This window comes from Carassius carassius, chromosome 14 (assembly GCF_963082965.1).
Source record: "Carassius carassius chromosome 14, fCarCar2.1, whole genome shotgun sequence".
In the NCBI taxonomy this organism is placed as follows: domain Eukaryota; kingdom Metazoa; phylum Chordata; class Actinopteri; order Cypriniformes; family Cyprinidae; genus Carassius; species Carassius carassius.
In genome coordinates, this window is record NC_081768.1 from 20,736,422 (window position 1) to 20,757,950 (window position 21,529).

Here is a 21,529-nt window from a genome sequence, read left to right on the forward strand (position 1 = left end):
ATTGTTCCCCATAACATTCAGACTTTCTCTCTAAACAACAAAGAATCCATTAACAAAAAAAAAATTTTCAGGAAAAACACATTAACATTATTAATATGTTAATATAAATGTAAAACTGTAACAAATTAAGTACATACATGCACTACCTACATTCAGTTCCTGTTTTTTTTTTCATGAGGGGGTGGGATGTTATATTTACATTTGTCGGGTTATATAAATTTTTTACATCATATAACTATACCCAGATGCTGAGCTACATTTTAATTTGCTTAAACATTCATGACAGGTGTAAGTTTGAGGAGTGAACTCTGAGGGTGAATGCCGTTGGAGTGGAGCTTTTCAAGGTTCTGAAGGAAACCACGATCCTTCAGTCCTTTAAGTATCGCTGAGTTACTGGAGGTAACACTCATATGTGTCCTGCAAATAATCAATGAAAAAGCAAAATATTAAATCTGGGATGAAATCCATAAAACCTTCAGATATGTATCTCCAAATGTAAATAAATGGCAAGTGATACTAGCAACCATGGACCCTTGAGATGTACGTAGAGCTTGGTTTTGATTGCAGTATAAATATTTAAATCTGTTATCCATAACCTTTTGGGTTAGAAATGACCTAAAATCAATATTTGAGCAAGTACATAACCAGCCAGTATTCAAAACGGATCATTTATAATAATAATTATAACTCAATAATAACTAAACTAATTAATCTTTTTTTTTTCTTTTTTTTTTTGAGTGGTATGGGTAGGTTTTCATGGGAAATTCAAAATTCAAAAAATTCAAAATTCATTTTTCATTGCGTCATGTCTGTAAACATGAAGTTAACTACTTTATGGCTACTAGGCTATTGCATGTGAGGATCCTGCAGGTGGCAGATCGTTTATAGGCTTTTCTCACAGCAGCTAGAATAATTAAATGTATCAGTTTTATAGCAGATTGTAAACCAGAAAGGATTATGTGTTCATGAAACACATGTGAATTAAATTAAATTATAACCAAGTGTATTTAAGAGTAAATTATAATCAAATTATAATTATAGTTTTAAATATGCTTCTGATTACAGATAGTAAGGGAGCATGGTTTGCTTTTTTGGGTTAAAAAAAATTCTTAATATGAAATTTGAATGGTATGACAATTAGAGATTAGACTTTAAAGAAATTTGAATCTACAAACTAAAACAGAATATACTCAGTCATGCAATGCTGATGTTAGTAACATTAATAATTTGATAATAAAGTATAACAATAATAATAATTTGCATGGTTTGATGTGATATGAGGTAACCGATATTTATATAAAATCAACACTGGTAGCGCAATTTATTGCTTTATATGCATTTTTCCTTAGTTGGTCAGAACAAATGTGGCAGACTTGTTACTTGTTCAGATGACAATATACGGTGAAAATTCTTATTTTGGTCATAACTTCCAAGACATAAGCTAGAATCTTTGATTGCAAAGGACTGGCACACATAACTCCTCAAAACATTAGATTGGTCCACGCTGGAGCCGTGCCGGTGCACGACCCATGCAAGAAAGATAATTACGCAGACAGATTTTTTTAAATTAAATTTGAGAGCTTTATCACCCTCCACAGACAGCAATGCAACTAAAATGTTCAAGGCCCAGAAATGCAGTAAAGACATCGATAAAACCGTCTGTGTCATCAGTGGTTAAACTGTAATGTTATGAAACTTTTTAGAATAATTTTTGTGCGCAAAGAAAATAATTCAAAAATGTATTTTCTTCTGTGTAGATCTTTGACGCTCGTTTACAAGAGTAAATGATGCATGCGTTTGGTGCTGCTGGCACTGGAGCCAATGTTTGTGTTCCAAAAAATAAACGAAGATCTTACGGGTTTGGAATGACATGAGAGTGAGTAATTACTGACAATTTCCATTTTTGGGTGAACTATCCCTTTAAGTGATTACATTTATGTATCAAATGCACGAGTAATCTCAGACTAACCTTGGAGAGTCAATCCCACTATCAGCTGTGTAACTTTGACTCTCTGTGGATTCTCCTGCACAAGCCCCTGTAGGGTCATTTATGCTTGCAATAATGTTGCCAGCATCCTCAGATGTCTCATTTGTTCTCTGATGGCAGTCTTTTAATTCTGGGTGACAGATCCAGTGGTTAGATTTGCCAGAGTCTGCTTCATCTGCAGATTTATGTATGGTCTCAGAATTGGACTCCACTTCACTTGTTTGACAGTAGTCAAAAATGCTGCTTTCCAGGGCTTCGGTATGTTCATCATCTGCCAAACTGGATTCTTGTGGTCTTTTCCTCAGACCCTGGATTTCTTGTTTGGAGTTAGCACCTTTCTGAAGGATCTGGTGATTAGAAGACTGCCAACTGTACTCATGCGACTTGTATGTGGCTCTGGTGGGTTTTCGATGAGCATGTTCCTCTACGAAATGTTTATCCCAATCACCATCTGCACAAACAGGCTCATGGCAACGAGCTTTGCCGGTCTGTGATATCTCGCAGTCAATGCATTCCTCATGCAGGGACACAGAGCTACATCCATCTTCATCCTCCACTGTCTTTTGATAAATGCGATATTCATCATCTGTATAAACTTCACTCTCAGTCTGGCTTGTGTTTCTGTCCAGTGTCTGACCATCTGACAGCTGAAGGCAAGTAATATTGCCAATTTTCTGGTGTGAGGACAGCAGATCAGGACGGTGATGAGACTCTTCTTTACTGTTAAGTAGATGTAGGGAAAGTCTACGTTGGTTTGTAGGTTTAGGCCACAAGAGGGGTACTTCTGTTGTACCACAATGTGTTGCATGATCGTCAATGTTCTTTTGGTCAGGAACATTTCTCAAGTCTCCACCCTGATGTTTAATTTCTCTTACTTTGCCATTTCTGAACTCCCTGCTTCGGACTTTATTCTCTCTCAACCTAATTTTGTCCTCTATCCTCAAAGTGCTGCTCTCAGGGTACGCCAAGCTGTAATCCTCACAAAGCTCTTGAACTGGTTGAACATCCAGTGTGGAGTCTACAGTCGGTGCACATTCATGGAGCTGTTCACAGACTGCGTCCTTCAGTGTTTGAGATTTCTCCACGTTGTCAGCGATTGCTTTGGGCCGGTGAGGATCCCAGGACTTTGACCTGTGACCTGGTCTTTCCCGTCGTCCGGAGGTTGGAATCTTGGCTTCTCTCCTCTTTTGTTCTTTATGGCTGATGTTTGTTTCCACATCTCTTCCTGGCAATCCCAGAAACGGGTTATCTATCCGTTTCTTGTAAACACATTTTGGATTCAGATTGGTACTTTCTTCCTTATTGTCAGGTTCATCCAAAGCCAAATCTGGTCTGTGGTGAGGTAGAATTTGATCATCTGCCTCTAAATCTTCAGCACATTGCAAGGTTTTACACTTTGCCCTTTGTTTCTCTTTGGATGTAGGTACTCTTCTCCTGCTGCGAGTAGCTCTAGGGGCTGATTTCTTCCCCACAGGCTTTGAGGTATGATGCCTCTGGATAGAAAGAAGAGCTTCAGTGGAAATGCCCTTGTCCACAGCTTTCTCCATTGCTCTCTCAGGTTTCTCCTCAAGCTTCTTCATAAGAACCGTGTGTTTTACTAGATTGTCTACTGTCAGATCTGGGTTGATCCGTTTGATGATGGCATGTTCTAGATCTCTGGGGAGGTTGTTTAAGTCATCCTCATCCCTGACAGGCCATTCCTCCGGTGGGAATTGTCCCGAGAAAGTGGCATATTCTTTCTTTGACTTGTTCTCCTTTTTCCCCGTGTTTCGTCGGAAGAGGTTAAGTCCAAATTTGCGTCCAGCTTTCTCCTTGTCCTTGCGGCTTGTGTGGGTGGATTTACTAATCTCACTGGGCTGGTAATCTGCAGTAGACGTGGACTGGTGCTGAATGGAATGTTTGTGTTCTTTGGGCCACTTGAGGCTTTTACCAGCACACTCACTGATGCCGATGGATTGGTGATCTTGGACAGGCGGCAGTACAATGGACGGAGAGGTGAAGCAGCTACAGGACTTACAGTGGGCCATGACAGGAACCTCTGTAGAGGTGTCCATGCAGCTCTCATTACTCACCAGATACGTGATGGGAGGAGGTGATGGCAGGTCATTGTCGCCAGCACTCCACCAATTCCTCTCTTTCACCATGTTGTTGGTAATGAAGTATGTTTGAGGGGTGACTACAAAGTAGCCCTCACCAGTGTGATAGATCTTCCTCTCTTTGATAAGAGCTCCCAGAGCACTGTACAGGATATCTTGAGTAGGAATGGTCATTCCTTAAACAGATATTATTTGTGTGAATATAGTGCTTTCATAATGTGCTTTTCAGAAACACAGCGTAATATTGTGTTACCTGGGTGTGCTTTCATCATGTGATTGATCAATGCTTCCTGATTAACAACCACATTGGTGGCATTCATGTCCGATATGACAGAGCACAGTATTTCAGACAGTGGAATATACTGAGACTGGGAAATTGGTGACATCTGCACAGGGGACAGATCACCTGTGAAAAAAAATAGAACATAGTCAGTTGAAGTCAATTTAAAAGATGTATTTTAAATACATTTTTACATTTACATTACATTTACATTTATTCATTTAGCAGACGCTTTTATCCAAAGCGACTTACAGATGAGGACAGTGGAAGCAATCAAAAACAACAAAAAGAGCAATGATATATAAGTGCTATAACAAGTCTCAGTTAGGTTAACACAGTACACCTAGCATGGGATTTTAAATAATATAATATAAAGAAAACAGATAGAATAAAAAAAGAATAGAGCAAGCTAGTGTTAGAGGTCTTTACACACACACACACTCATACACAATTGCATAATTAATGAAAAGAAAATAGAATATAAAAAGATTAGAAAGGTAGTTAGATTTTTTAAAGAATAGAATTAGAATAGAGAGTGTTAAAGTTTTTTTTACACATAATAGATTATAAAATATTCTTTAATTTATAAAGCAGCTCTTAAATACACCATGAGATTGATTGATAGAAAACAACAAATCTAAAAACAACCTAAAATCCACAGAGAACTAAGGTTTAATCAGAAATGAAATGTAATAATTACAGGTGGAGTATTTAGACCAACACACAATGAGAAAATCACTAAACTAATCCTTAAAAAACGAAATTACCTATAAAGAATTCTACTTGATTCTTCCAAAGCCTGGATTTTTTTTTTACATTTACAATCAAATAAAGTGTGAGATATAAAAGAAATAAAGAACTCACGCTTATGTGTCCTAAAGCATAGGTTTCTTGCTTCATGGTATTTCCCCAATTAGGCAAGTACTGATTAGACATTAATACTGATTGTGGAAATATTTTGGAACAAACAACATATAAGTGGTCAAGTATTTATGTCAAAGCTGTCACTGTCAACATCTAATGCATGTTCACACTTTTTTGTTTTGACCACTGATCAGAAGTAGGTTCTTCAGTTATCTGTGAACACAGATAGAGCCAAAGTATAGATTATTAACTAGGGATGACTACATTAAATGTTGAACACTTGCCCAGCACTGACTTTCCATTCTGTTATTGATTAATTAACCAAAGCTCAGGTAAAACATACTACCACCATAGAGTTCATCAGTAACTAAAGGGCCAAACTCACTCAAACCTGGACATTTTATTGGTTGATTCCAATACAGCTTATCTTATTTTGTCAAAAACAAATTTTTGTGTGCCTTTTTGCATTCTGCAGGCACTAGGCACTATTGTACAGTCGTGGCCAAAAGTTTTAAGAATTACATAAATATTATTTTTCAAAAAGTTTGCTGCTAAACTGCTTTTAGATCTTTGTTTCAGTTGTTTCTGTGATGTACTGAAATATAATTACAAGCACTTCATACGTTTCAAAGGCTTTTATCGACAATTACATGACATTTATGCAAAGAGTCTTTTGCAGTATTTGCATTGTTGGCCCTTCTTTTTCAGGACCTCTGCAATTCGACTGGGCATGCTCTCAATCAACTTCTGGGCCAAATCCTGACTGATAGCAACCCATTCTTTCATAATCACTTCTTGGAGTTTGTCAGAATTAGTGGGTTTTTGTTTGTCTACCCGCCTCTTGAGGATTGATCAAAAGTTCTCAATGGGATTAAGATCTGGGGAGTTTCCAGGCCATGGACCCAAAATTTCAACATTCTGGTCCACGAGTCACTTATTTATCACTTTTGCCTTATGGCACGGTGCTCCATCGTGCTGGAAAATGCATTGTTCTTCACCAAACTGTTGTTGGATTGTTGGAAGAAGTTGCTGTTGGAGGGTGTTTTTTGGTACCATTCTTTATTCATGGCTGTGTTTTTGGGCAGAATTGTGAGTGAGCCCACTCCCATGGATGAGAAGCAACCCCACACATGAATGGTGTCAGGATGCTTTACTGTTGGCATGACACAGGACTGATGGTAGCGCTCACCTTTTCTTCTCCGGACAAGCCTTTTTCCAGATGCCCCAAACAATCGGAAAGGGGCTTCATCGGAGAATATGACTTTGTCCCAGTCCTCAGCAGTCCATTCATTATACTTTCTGCAGAAGATCAATCTGTCCCTGATGTTTTTTTTGGAGAGAAGTGGCTTCTTTGCTGCCCTTCCTGACACCAGGCCATCTTCCAAAAGTCTTCGCCTCACAGTGCGTGCAGATGCGCTCACACCTGCCTGCTGCCATTCCTGAGCAAGCTCTGCACTGGTGGCACTCCGATCCCGCAGCTGAATCCTCTTTAGGAGACGATCCTGGCGCTTGCTGGACTTTCTTGGACGCCCTGAAGCCTTCTTTACAAGAATTGAACCTCTTTCCTTGAAGTTCTTGATGATCCTATAAATTGTTGATTTAGGTGCAATCTTAGTAGCCACAATATCCTTGCCTGTGAAGCCATTTTTATGCAATGCAATGATGGCTGCACGCGTTTCTTTGCAGGTCACCATGGTTAACAATGGAAGAACAATGATTTCAAGCATCACCCTAGGGCTGGGCGATATATCGAATATTAGCGATAATATCGGAATAATTTTGACGACGATGTACAATTTGAATATATCGGGAATATCGAATATTTCAAATTCAAGCATACTTTCCCAAAAGAACGCGCCGAATGTCCAAAAAGGAACCTGTAACTGCTGACTGCTCTACGCCCCTCTACTACGAGAGCTTTAATGATAGCGGTTGCCAGATAACAATAGTTTAAATCTCCGAATCAGAGCTCCACTGTTACAAGGATACATTTTCTGCCCGGTGTTTGCTTATTTTAAGCAATCTGGCAACCATGCGCACGTGCTCACTCCTCATTGCGGAAGAGCCGCCGACGATAATCTGAAAACACTAACAAGCTGGAATTGAGCGATCTAATGAAAGTGTCGTTCAGCCAGTCTGTGTTCTGTCGTGAGATCTCAACTGTATTGTTTGCATTTGTGATCGCAAAATAAATGCACTTACTCGACCGCTGATGTTTGAATAGAGAAACATAGGCTATGGCCTTTTGGAATTACTATTGGGGAATTTCACTGATATGTTTACCAGTTTCCATAATATAGACAGAGAGAATGCAAAAGTCTTTGGTATTCATTTATATGTATTTATATATAAGAAATAGCTATGTGCTTCAGCAACTAGCTCCCCATCTAAGAGGGTTTTTAGTGTCAGTAGGAACATAGTTTCATGCCACAGAGCTTCTCTTAAAACCACAGACAGTTGACAGACTTGTGTTCTTAGCTTAAAAACTTGTAAAAAATAAAATAAAAAATACTTATCCTAGTTGCATAGTTTAAATTGTGAATTGCATGCACTAAAAAGTTGACAGAATGCACTTTCTGTAACTGTTACTTAATTTGCACTGCTTCAGTTACATATAGGCCTACATGTATTCATTTAATAAAAAGCAGTAAGTGATCTCTTGGTCTAGATTTTTTAATTGCTTGAATTAGCTGTTTAATCTAAATAGTTTTTTTTTTTAATGGGCAAAAGAAAATCATGTTTTATTTTTTATTATTTAAATGCAAATGAAAACATATCAAGATATATATCGAATATCGTAAAACTTTTGACAATATCGAGATATAATTTTTTTTTGTATATCGCCCAGCCCTACATCACCCTCCTTCAAGTCTGCCATTCTAACCCAATCAGCCTGACATAATGATCTCCAGCCTTGTGCTCGTCAACATTCTCACCTGAGTTAACAAGACGATTACTGAAATGACCTCAGCAGGTCCTTTAATGACAGCAATGAAATGCAGTGGAAAGGTTTTTTTGGGATTAAGTTCATTTTCATGGCAAAGAAGGACTATGCAATTCATCTGATCACTCTTCATAACATTCTGGAGAATATGCAAATTGCTATTATAAAAACTTTAGCAGCAACTTTTCCAATTTCCAATATTTATGTAATTCTCAAAACTTTTGGCCACGACTGTAAACAATTGTGACCCTCACATACTTGTAGAACTTGTTATTACTAGTGTCTATTGGCTATAGGATTCCTATTTACACAAAAAAAAAATACAAATAAAAAAAATCACATGTTTATAAAACAAAATATATTTGTTACTGCATTACTAGTTTTATATATGCAAAAGTAAATGGGAAAGGCATTGTCAGTTTTACAAGGGGCCACTCCTATTACTGACCTGCACTTTTAGCTTTATTCATCTGCTAGTTTACATTACATTTCTGACTTTCTACGTGCTTATCAACTAATCCATTCTCCTTTGTTGTAGGGAAGCCCAGTCATAATAGTAAGCTGAAACAATGCCTTCCACGTTTGACACTGTTTAACATGGGAAAAACATCCTGTCCAGGGTCTCAAACAGGAAACATCCTTTCTAAGGTCTCTGACCACATGTAGTTTGAGACATGTAAAAAGAGGAAAGATTGATGCATGCACTTAATAAATCAATCCTTGTCTTCCTTAATTTTCAGGGAAGTGAACATCCTTAGGTTGTCCTTTGGATGTATATAATTGTTCAGATGCTTTAACTGCAGAAACAATTCTAGAAAACTTCTTGAATTTTACAAAAACATCTTTTTAGGAGTAAGTGAGTTCAAATATTCTTTTCAGACAGAAAGCGGGAAACGTTTTGCACAACAATAGAGAGTTCCAGAATCAATTGAGCTGGCATGATGTTGTTACTAAGCACACATGTACCCTTAATTCCTCTCTCCAGGGAAACACTCCGGGCACATTGTATCATGAAGCTGTTCTGACAACATTAAGACTTTTGTCACAGGAATACCTCACCAGGTACCATGGCAGCCATGTCACACTGCAAACAGCGGAAAGGAAGATGTAGAAAGGGAGTGGGAAGGGAAAGGGAGTTTCTTAATTTACAAATTACAAATGAATATAAAAAAATAACCAGTGGTTGACATTTAAGCATAAATTAATTAGAGTAAACAAGATTTGAAAAATCACATGTGAATGTCTTGTGCATGGCTGCTCAAATACCCATTTTGTCTTCATCACATTACACTACAGCTCTTGCCGCTCCTCACACAGGTCAAAGCAGGCTACTTTCATGATACTGAAATGACAAACAAGGCCATCAGATCACTTGACCACACAAAAAATAAATAGTAAATAAAGACAATCATAAATTAGACATAAGATATGGAAAACAAAACATATTTTAAAATAAAAAATATATCATTAAATAGTTTTAGACATTACAATTTCTACAGTCATGTGATCTACAAGATCTACAAAATACTGCAAGCAATATCTTCATCCTTTATTGCTATATTTTATAATATTGTATTGTTGTTTAATAGGAAAAATCTATATAATCTATCCACACAGGTAATAATCAACTTTAAATGCTGATGATCAAAGTTGGTAAATTTTTTTAATACTCAGTTTATAAACTCTTAGTAAAATAACAATAATTGCATTTTTATATTTTTATTTCCGTTTTGATAACTGGTTTGTATTTACAAATTTTACATACAAAAAAAGAAAATAAATAAAAGTGTGCCTTCATGTCAAGAAACAGAAAGGTTAACCAAAACAACTTAATTATTGTTTGAGATTATGTTAAAAGAATATGGTCAGCTATGGGTGTCAAACTTCACAGAATGAAACCACAGAGGTAATTAACATGCAAGTGCTCTGTTGATTCAAGAAACACACATATACACCACATGTAAGGTGCTGTTCAGTGCCCATGTGCTTGTACAAATAAATACAAGATTTAAAAGTGGTAAGGTTCATTCCTTGTCACAGCTCAAACCATTGCTTACATTATCCTATCTGAACCACCTTAAGTGGCTGAAACAAAAAAAAAATGGACTGAAGTGAAATGAATTAAAGGTAACTTGATAATGCCACACATGTTGTTTCACCCCCTATAGGCAACTTCCTGCCTCTGAGGAATTCTGTGCTTCATGGGTGGCTGAAATCATATGCTTTTCTAGGTGTCATACATTAAAAGTGCTCAAGTGCCAAATTAATAAAAGTACACTGAAGATTTGATTAGGTTTTAAACATTTTGACCCCACATGACTTACTGACAAATTCAAGAAAAATTTAACTGATTTCTATTTTTTTTAACTAGTTTACTATAAAACATGCCTTTTACAAAGCCATCTCAACAACAAAGAAAGTCCTGCATGATATATGGGTTATCTATAGTTAACCTGACCAAGAAATAGGTAACATACGGTGGAATTAATATATTACAAGTTTTAAATGCCCAATTATTTAGACATTTTTGTGGCCTTTGCTTAGTGATAAAAAAATTAAAATAAAAGGCATTTTTTTAAAGACATTAAAGTTCATGTTTGAAGGAAACTGGATAGAGCAAATGGTACAGACTTCAAGCACACTTTGACTTTAGTAGACTTCACAATGGAAATGTGTATATTTACAAAAAAAATTATTATTCACATAAAAAATATACAAGTTCTTCAGATTAAAACTTTGACTCTTAAAAGCATTTTGCAAAGAGAAAAATGTACATCCGTGCCCCACGCTGTCTTTCAGATCTCCAGACATGCACCATAGCCAGCTGAAAGTTATGAGGTACTTTAAAAGACCAAGCCCCAACCTCCTAAAATGCCCTCTTAAAACGGGCCTGAAACATGATACACTATCCGAACATCACTTCAGCTCTTTTACCGCCAAAAAATTATGCATGCTGATAACATTTTCACACAGAGGTCAAAAACAGGACGATGCATCTATGCCTTAGATACATAACAGTAAAAGCTTCTGTGGAGATGGTTGAGTTCTTCTTGAGTTCTTCCACTGGGAACTGAAACATTTATACCAATAAGCGTTCATGCCTTCAGATCATGCCAGTCACTTTCCCTAATGCTGAGATGCTCTATTAAAACAGAAAACAATGAAGTAAGCGGAGTCATATGTTGCACACTTTCATTTCAGCTTTTGCTTTTTCAGTTTTGCATGTTATTGTTGGTGGACTAATGAAAATGTTTTTGTGCTGTCATTAGTAGCTGTAGGGTTCCTGGTCACACCTTTTACTATGAAGGTTTTACAATGCTTTGCCTGCCATGTCACAAGTTAAAAAGGCCCATAAATCCAAAGAGGCCCTTGACATTTATCCCTTTCAGTCACTCACAAACATTCTTGATAGTTAACACACCTCTCACAGAATGTGTCTGGTGTAGTTTTGAAACGAAACACCTGTCTTAAATGTTAACCATGTCAAATGTTCCAAGGGGAAAATGAAGTTCTCCTAATCCTCCCACACAGGCATTATGGATGAACTGGTCGCTGGTTTGTTAGACTGATTAAAAAGCCATTTACAATGTTTAAATTCTTCATGATACTCTGTGGACTTGTGTACTCATTAACAGAAGCAGAAAACTGCTTCACGCTGATACGATGCTGACAAAATATGTCTCCATGTCTATGCTGTCATTTTGAACAAATGGTATGTGATTAGTAAGTACTTTATCATCTTACAGCTGTTTCAGTGATGGACACTGACAAACTCACAATGTACAACGAAATTGAGTGACTAAACCACTATTTTGACTTTGTGAGAAGTCACAAAGACCCTCCTATAAATATGTTCCAAAAAGCTCCACCAGCTCGCTGTCCTGTATAGAAGAGAATAATGTTTTGTACATAGCATGTTGTATCAGGTCTCCTGAAAGGAGCTCATTCTCAATTGGCAGCATCAGGTTTCAAGCCAAAAGACTAGGGATCCTTTTGAAGTTCATACAAAAATAGGCCATGTTACCTTCCACAGGACAAGCAAATGTTCTTAGACCTTTGGTCTATAGAGCAAGAATAACAAATATCATATAGCATGAAATGTGATGTGTTCAGAATAACAATGTGTACACTACCAATCAAAAGTTTGAAGGTCAGTATGATTTTGTTTTTGAACTGAATATTTTTACTGAGCAAGGATTAGCCTAAATCAATCAAAAGTTGCAGTAAAGTTTGTGTTACAAAAGTGTTTAAATATTACAAAACAAAAGATTTATATTTGAAATAAAGCTTGTTCTTTTGAACTTTCTATTCTTCAGAGAATCCAGAAAAACTGTATTACGGTTTCCACAAAAACTCTATTGAGTACTGTTAATAATAAAAAAATTTTGAGCACCAAATCATGATATTAGGATTTTTAAAAAATACTAAATTCAGCTTTGCATCACAGGAATAAATTAAAATTTAAAATACATAAAAATAAAAAAACAGTAATTTTAAATTGTAATAATATTACTCAGTATTACTGTATTTTTGATTAAATAAAAGCAGCCTTGGTGAGCTTAAAAGGTTTCAAAAACATTAAGAAAAAAAAAACTATCTGACCCCACACTTTTAAACATAAAAAAATCATGCAAATGTGTGATTAATTAAAATACATAAGTATAATTACACATAATAATATATAATACATAATCAAGTAAAATTAAATGCTAAATCTAATGCCAAAAAATCATCTTGATGGTATGTATAAACTATTCGTTATTCCTCAAGGATTGTCCAGGATTCAGTTTCATTATTACCTTAAAGAAACAGGGTGTTTAATACTAGGGCCTAAAAAAAAAAATTGTTTGGTTCCGGTTTCCGACCGAACCTGTCAATTTATGTGCGACCCAAATTTATTTTATGAGACTGGGGAAGAACGGTCTTTCACACATCGTTAATTAAATTACAGTTTCCTTTAAATGCTGTTTTACACTTAAGTAATCCGTTAAAAACCATTAAGTATTGCATCAAAACCCTTTAACTGTCAATTCCTAAAGTGAGCTATAACTTAAGGTTTGGAAATCGTAACATTAAGAGAAACACGGGGGGAGTCAACAATATATCGCGGAACAGAGAGGGCACTGACAACATGCTGACAGACAGGACATTAACATTACCAGCTTACTTTTAATATGAAACAAAGTCTCATTTGGTTATTTCACCTTTCAAATGTGGTCATTTTTTAAAGAAATGTAAACAATAAATACCGTTTTGTGGCTCTTGAATGTGTCGAACAGATCGCTGTAAGTTAGATCATCAGTTAAAACTAACTGATCGTCTCTTGCTTCTAGTTAATTTATAGCATCAAAATCAAATAAACCACATAAATGAACATAACAAAGAATGTTGTTTGACTACAAAAAGATGTCTGTACACTCCGTTTTTCAAGTTCAAATCCTCCATGTTAATCTACTATGAGATCGCCTGTCAAACTCCCGCGAAGGCTTTTTGTGTGTGTGTGTGCGTTTTGCGTGTCTATGGCAACAACAGACTTTAAACGGGAATACAGAATCACTGTCGTAAAAGTACCGGTACACACATTTAAAATCAGCGCGCGTGTGTGTGTAAAACTGCCACTAGAAAAAAATAAAAAAAAATAAAAAAAAAATAAATCCCTACCGACCAATGACCTCAACTGACAACCAACCGGAACCAAACTTTTTTTTTTTTTTAGGCCTAGTCTATTCCTACTAGAAGTTAAAGGAGCCACAATTTAATGCATTTGTACACTGCTAATCAAGTTCCACGGTTGTAATTTACACCAGATGAGAACTATTTCATCTGACCATGGCTAAGGTACATCAGATTTTGGGTTTGTTAACCTTACATTTGCAGGCCCTGCATATAGTGAAACGTAATCTAAGCTGCAGCAACTTTATTGCCAAAAGCTTTGTTACAGTATATTGATTTCTTCATTCTTCATTTTTGGAAAAGAAATGCATTGAATGGACAAAGGAGGGAAGACCTGTCCTCTAATTGCCAACACATTAGCTGCAATGCTTAATGATAGGAGAGAAGGATAACCTTTTAATTTGTTTATACTGGCCTAGATCACCACCTGGCTGTGAACTACATAAATATGTCATCCAGCTCAGATATGTTCAAGGTGACGTGATGAAATATCTCCAGGCCACTCATAGAAAAAACCCACAGACAGGTACATATACATGCCAACACACACTCATGTGTGCCCAAAACAAACAGTGAGTTCTCAAGCTGAAAATAAGAAGTCTTGTGTGGTGTTGAGAGCATTTGGATGGACAGCTTGAATTTTTGGATGTTGAGATAATTGGAGTCACAGGAAGAGATGCATTTTTTCAATGTGAAATTAGCTTCAGCAGACAGAAGGACAGAGAAGAGCTTTATGAGAGAATGTTTTAGGACAAGAACGTCATGTCAAGGCTGTTTAACTACACTGATGGATAAAGGATACACTATTTCAGCGGGTGAAAAATGGAGAAGAAATACACATGGCTGCTCGTGGCAGACTTTGGTTTGGGTGTTTGGTTATCTTGGAAAACATTCCATTGGTTGCTTTCTTAAAAACCTGAACCAGCTCCACCTTTATCTTCCAGAACCGGACATGTAGCATATGTCTCTCTTTTATTCTGGCCAATCGGATTTGATAAATTGCTTTAAAAAAGCTTTTAAATAAATAAATATACCTGACATGTTTATCCTGGAATCTCTGGCCGTGATGAAAGTTAAAGTTAAATAAATTTCAAAATTACAGTTGCTCTTTGTCTATAAAAAAAACATATGTTTATCTTGTATTCTCTGTTTTTGATGAAACTGCATGCCGTTTTTTATATTTATTACATTATAATAATTTTCTGTGTGAATACACATGGATTATTCTATTACTCATCATTTATTCTTGAGTATCTGCTTGTGATGATATCATATGCAAATCTTACAATATATTTTTTTATGTGTAAGCAAATTTCTTTCTCCCTTTTATTAGGTTTTTCTTTAATTTAAAGAAAGATATGCTTTCATGTGAATAAGAAAGCTTTTGCTCTTTTACAAACTCATGAATGTGAACTGAACTGTGCCTCCTCTGTTTACGTTGCACACCTGGAAGTGCTGTGGTCAGCAATGACATCTTTGAGAAAAGCGCTAGGGAGCAATGACCTCTGGTGTCTTGTTAACCAAGAGGGCAGCTTTCAATGCATGAGAACCACGGGTGTTGACCTCAGGATAAAAGAGTCCAGCAGGACACCATGTCACGGCTAATGAACGGAGATCTGAGAGATGTAGTTGACATTGCATAAATCTCCAACAAATCAGGCTACTTTGGTAGAGGCACATGTATATTTTCACAGTTAGGTATGAAGATAGCATAAATGTGCACCAACAAACATGGTCCAGCTGATAAAAACTTAAGTTAAACCAGATGGCATGGTATGTTTTTGTAAAAATAAGTGAGGTTAATTGTGCTCAACATCACTGAACACCTCATTAGAACTTAGATGTTATACACCTCTGAGTATGACGGCATGATCCACAGCTCCTCAATAATGCAGAGACTTCAGTCAGCCATTGTAAGCAACTCAGATTTCAGCAGACAAGGGTAAAGCAGACAAACCTTGCATGTCTTGTTTCTGCAAATGATTTTTACAGTCATCATCCTAAATTTCTGTAGTTCAGTGCACATTATTTCTACACCTCCAATTCTAATCAGCTTCACTGATCAATGATGCATGAAGAATTCTCTGTATCCTCATCCTTTTGCCATTCCCAACCCAAACCACATATTGTTAATAATTCCATGGAACATGCCATCTTTACGCTCTTCTTCCCAAAAAAAGTCAGTTCATAGTAATCATAGGCTGTCAAAAAAGACACAAACATCAAAAATAAAATGCAAATTCATAAAAGTAATAATTAAAGCATCATAATAGAGGTTCATTTGACCTGTACACTATATTCCAAAAATGTTTTAGTCATAAAATAGCTTTGACATAACAAATTAACCATATCTGCATCCAGAAACTTTTTACTTTCTATTGCCGTTTTGGCTTAAACAACATGCCATTGTTGGATCAGGACACAGATGCAGGCTACATAAAAACTTTGGAGGTGAATATTTTTGCTGCATTTAAAATTATACAATAAAAGGGCATGTGGGTTTGGAAAGACTTCAGGTGGGCAAATGACGACAGATTTATCTTTTTTTAACGAATAAGTCATGAAAATAGTGGTCTAAATCGATATAAATGTATTTATTACATTATAAAGAGCACACAACAGACACGCCTAAAACTTTAAGATGAAAAGGTCAATGAGTATCATGAGCAAGAGGTTAAAAAAGCACCCCACAGACCCCATGAACAATCCATCTTTTCACTTAATGTATACTGATAATCAAGAGGACAGAGAGGGAGGCAGGCTCATACATCATCCCATCTGTTGATGGCTAATCACAGCCACTAACCCGTTCCTGCTGACTAAACACAGGCCTAGAAAAACACTGAAAGTATTTAGTGAATGGGTAATAAATTACAAAAGACACTGGGTCTGGGCCTACGTCACCACAGCGGCCAACCTGACCTGAGGTCTTAACATTTTTTTTTTAAATATATATGTGTGAGAGTGTGCTTCCAATTTCCGACTGAAAATGAAACAAGTGAAGAAAAAAACTGTGGGCTTTAGCTCCCTCTTCTCCCAGTCCCACAATTGTGTGGTCCTAGCTCAAAAATGCCCTAGTTACACTATACCCAATGTGTTAACATGCACCTTCATCGCTTGTGACAGCAAGAGCAAATGGCGATTATTACAATCTGCTTCGTGTTTGCAGTAGGCAAACCAGATGCCTCCAAAGAGTAGCAACACCTGAGGCAACACAAGTCCACACTGTCACAAAAGGTCTGTCACCTCAACACGTGACCAACGAAAACAATTTCATCCCCAATCAAAACACAATAATAACCAACATGCCACACCAAATCAAGATGCCCCATTTTCTTGGTACTTAACCACTTCGGCTGAAACTGAGCAGTGAGAATTGAGTCAGAGGGAGAGAGTGGGGTTACACAGCTCCCCAGAAATCATATTTCCTGTCATCTGGAAATAATGCACTTATGTTGCACGCACACAGTTATGCCTAAAGCATGTTGAGGTCTCAAAGGGAATTGTTGGTCAGGTTAGGTTAAGAGGCTACCTTCTAGAGTGAACGGAAATTATGTGGTTTTCTATTGTAGCTTGGGAAAAGCAATCTGGGGACCTTTTTAGAGAGACAGAGGAGGAAGAGGCATTCATAAGGACAGCGAAGTATGTGAATCTCCTGGAGATCTGGGGATCCGCTGGGGAAATGTCCATGAAGCACACCACTGAAGGTTATATTTTGATTTTCTAATCAAATCTGTCAACATTAGTAAGGATCTTTGAGATGATAAAAAGGAGAAATCATTTACAGATCTAGTTTAAAACACATGCCAAGTTCTAAGAAATTCATGTTGGTTTCATTTCTGAGAACATTTGTCATTTTTTACTTTGACTCAAAAACTGTCAAATGGTGTAACATTCAGGTAAAATGTATTAATTTTTTTGTTCTTTTGAATGCAAATTAATCATTATCTTCAAAAAAGGTTTTCAAACAGATAATTTTTTTGATGAATCCATATGAATAAACTTTAGGGTTACTACATTTGACTTGAACAAAATGTGCCTTTACACAAAATAAGTTTTTTTTTTTTTTTTTACACATGACCTTGTTACAGAGTAATGAGCGTCTATGGGGTCCTGTCTGTCCATCTAATTATATATTTTTATATATTTATTTAGTTTTTTAATATAAATATATGTATGTATGTAAATATATTATACATTATATTCAAATGCAAATGTTTTTTAAACAAAGCCTCACTAGTTATCTTTTTTTTTTTTAAATAACTAAAGATTATGCCTTAAAAGATACGTAATAGATCCGGACACAGGAAAAAAAAGTGACACAATAATTTTCAGGATCAGAAAAAAAGTGTCAACCGAGCATGTCTCCTTATCCAGCATGGTCCAAAGTTTTCTTTACCAATTTTACCATGTCACTCGTCAACAAATGTAAAACCCCAATCATTCATTCCTCAGATTTCGCTCTCGTGGGACTCACTTCTGTAATGCACTGGTTCTGATCAAGTTTAGTTAAATCTACAGAGTGAGCATGTGCTGTAGACTGAGCCTAGAGGATCCCCATCTCATACCGACCCTGTAAACAGCCAGATGTTGATCACTCACCCACTGCTCTGATGCTGTATCCTCGGGGCGACCTCAGCGCCCTGCGCATCCACGCTTCCCTCAACACCTCCAGGTTATTAGCATTGCCCTGGACGAGAAGCACGGAGTTCTCCAGCCATCCCTGGAAGGAAACTTCCGACACCGCTTTCACGAGTCTTTTATTCCAGAAGCTTCGCGAATTTTGCGATTTAAAGTCCGCAAACACATCCTGTCCGCTGGTGCTGCTCGCACTGTGTTTGCGGTCCTCGTCCCAACAGAGAACAACAGCAAGCGACGCGGCTGACAGCTGGACCACGCGGTGCTGCACAGACATTTCTGCCTTCAAATTAATCTAATTATACAAGTAGTCTCAGAAATATGGTCTCATTATCCTCTCTGCTTAATCCAACGACTGTAGTGTGTCACATTCCTGGAGAGCAGGACGCCTCGACTAAGTTACATGTGTGTACTTTGGTGTCTACGCTCCCAAGGCAACCGCCGCTTCTGACGAACTGACGCAGGGGAGGCGCGCAGCTGCGCACCAATCAAAACGCTTCTTTAATTATATGGGCGTGTTCGTGTCTGGACTGCCATTGAAAAGAGCCTACAGTAAACAGTGCAGGGAAACTAGGTGGTTAATGGGGCGCTTTATGCAGAGATTTTTTTGTCTTTACACCCATAGACAGTTTACACCACAGCATCAAGTAGCCTAAGTGGGAAGATCAAACAATTTTGCTTCAGTTTCAGCTACAAACGAGCAAAATATTATTCTGTTCACCTACCTTACATTTTACAGTGGATATATTTTACAGCTATAATATATTTTTTATTCCAATGAATATTTAAATGCAGTTTGTCTTACATTTTGGTTACACAAAAGACTTAAATATTTCCACAATTATTGGCTAAAAATGTCAGAGTAGGCTTATTTGGAGAAAGTTATGGAGAAACCTGCCATTAAACATGCAATTATAGATAAGTGATTAAAATATAAACATAAAACAACTAAATAATTCATGAAATAGCAAAAATTCTATAACATAGAATATCAACCCAGTGCATTGATCTTACCAACAAAGATAGTAATTTATAAATTTTATAAATTTTTTACATTTAAAATGTGAACCCAATTTTACAACTTGTTAGCAATATGCAGTTTGCGATTTTCAGTGTGAATTGACTCAAAACCTTGAACACTTTTAAAAATTAAGGTTCTAAAAGTTTTTTTTTTTTTTTATCAGTGGACAGTTATTAAAATAATATATTTTTTATCTTAGTGTGAAGAACATTTTTATAATCTGAAGAACATTTTTCTGCTATAAAGACAATTCTATATATTTGAAGTGCTCCATGAGAACCACCAATGCCAATAAAGGACCTTTATTTTCAATAATCTAGTTATGCATAGTTATATATAGCTCTTTTGACAACTTACTCGTGTGACAACTTGCCCCATTCTCTCCTAAATCCTCTATATCACACTATCATCAGTAATGTGCTGAGTGTAAGAACCATGAATTCTGAATACTAAGACTGAAATATAATGAATTATGTATCAATTTTCTATAAACAGACTGTTATTTTGGAACTTGTACAAATTCAATAAATAATTTCCACATCTGAATTTCATATTAGATGGTTGAAATCAAACCTGAAGGACTAACATATGACAGACGGATCAAAGGTGGCAGAAATGTAAGTATGAAGAGTGAAGGTCTAGCAGTGGAACTGGATATACTGTTTCCTTGGTGTATGTAAAGAATACCTCTTCCCACCATAAATCATGTTATAGGTAGACGTACATGACCGCACACTCTTTGGAAGTTTGCCATACAACTAATTTAAAGACCCCTGCCAGTCCTCATGTTCAATGAATAAGACTTTGTGTCTTCATGCATCTGTGTTTTAACATGAGTCAAAGCATCTGTTCTGACCACAACCACATCAGAATTGCTCATTCTCTTTGTATATATCCAGTTTCTCCAAGGTCAGTTTGATGCAAAGCTTTTATGCTCCGACACAGCAGAACCATAATCAACATACTGTTTTTAGAGAAAGCATATATTTTATAATGCATTTGGGATTTGTGTGTATATATGTGTATTTAACATATAAAGAGTTTATTTACAAAAACAGATAAAATAGTTAAAAACAGAGTAATCTGTTTTTGCAAATTTACTCTTCGTATATTCCAAACACCAGAATTTGAAAACTTCTGAAAAGTTTTGAAAACTGAAAAGTTGAAAACTTCTTGAAAAATATCCTTCTGAAAAGATTTTAGGTTTTAGTTAAGTTTAGATGTCCACAGTGGGGTGAAATGGAGTAAATTGCCACTAGAGCTAATGGCATGTTGAGTATTGTTGGTCTATTATTTAAAACACAAACACACACACACTTGAAAATCTTAGTATAGCCTATAGTGCCGTGTTACAACATTTACAAATTGCAAAAATAAAGTTCTTAGAGCCATATTTTGTCCATTTATTTGGCTTAGACAGTGATTTTCCTTTTTCAGACTGAAACATGAGTCCTTCATTACTCTTTCATTATGAGAGCACATATACCCTCCTGCAGTAAACCGGATCAAAGACACTCTTCACTGCTTCCTGTTAAAACTTTATGGTGCAAGCCGATGTATAAAAGGCAGTTAAGAATTCCATTAGACGTCAGAGAAAAATCAATTAGGTTTTGACTGAGCAAATTGTATTTTAGTTTTGCACGTGTGTGTGTGATTTTCTGTTATGAAAAAAAAACACTGATGTTATGTTTACTCTGTTGTTTGTTATTGACAGTAAACAGCCTAGTCTACAGGATCTGGGGCTGAATAAGCATTTTCAAAGTACATCGCTGTAGGTCAGTTATTTTAGTAATAAAAAAGACATTTTATGTGACATGTAAGACACTGACAAATTATACAATATAAATCAATATGCCAATTCTATTGTGATTTTATTACATTATATGGTAACACTTTATTTTTAATGTTTCACAGTTTTATTATACATATAAGTACTGAGTAATATTAATTAACTGCATCTACTTACTATAAATGGTTAGAGTTAGGATTAGGGTTTGTCTTAGGGTTACTTGCATGTTATTATGCA

The 21,529-nt window shown here is 36.3% G+C and overlaps 1 protein-coding gene across 1 annotated transcript; it reads right to left on the reverse strand.

Annotated features, from left to right (window-relative positions):
* Window positions 1–78: 78 nt before the first annotated feature.
* Window positions 79–18,939, reverse strand: LOC132157306 (storkhead-box protein 1-like). Its single transcript, XM_059566592.1, has 4 exons — window positions 18,447–18,939; window positions 4,337–4,489; window positions 1,970–4,259; window positions 79–417 (listed from the first exon to the last, which is right to left on the reverse strand). The coding sequence occupies exons 1-4, from the start codon at window positions 18,757–18,759 to the stop codon at window positions 270–272; spliced, it is 2,904 nt and encodes a 967-aa protein (XP_059422575.1). The 5' UTR covers window positions 18,760–18,939; the 3' UTR covers window positions 79–269.
* Between the last annotated feature and the right edge of the window lie 2,590 nt (window positions 18,940–21,529).

Coding starts and splice junctions, on each gene's coding strand:
- LOC132157306 (XM_059566592.1), bottom strand. CDS start 18,759: ATGTCTGTGCAGCACCGCGTGGTCCAGCTGTCAGCCGCGTCGCTTGCT. Junction 4,490..18,446: donor ATACAGCATCAGAGCAGTGG/GTGAGTGATCAA, acceptor TTTTTTTCACAG/GTGATCTGTCCCCTGTGCAG. Junction 4,260..4,336: donor CATGATGAAAGCACACCCAG/GTAACACAATAT, acceptor TATCTGTTTAAG/GAATGACCATTCCTACTCAA.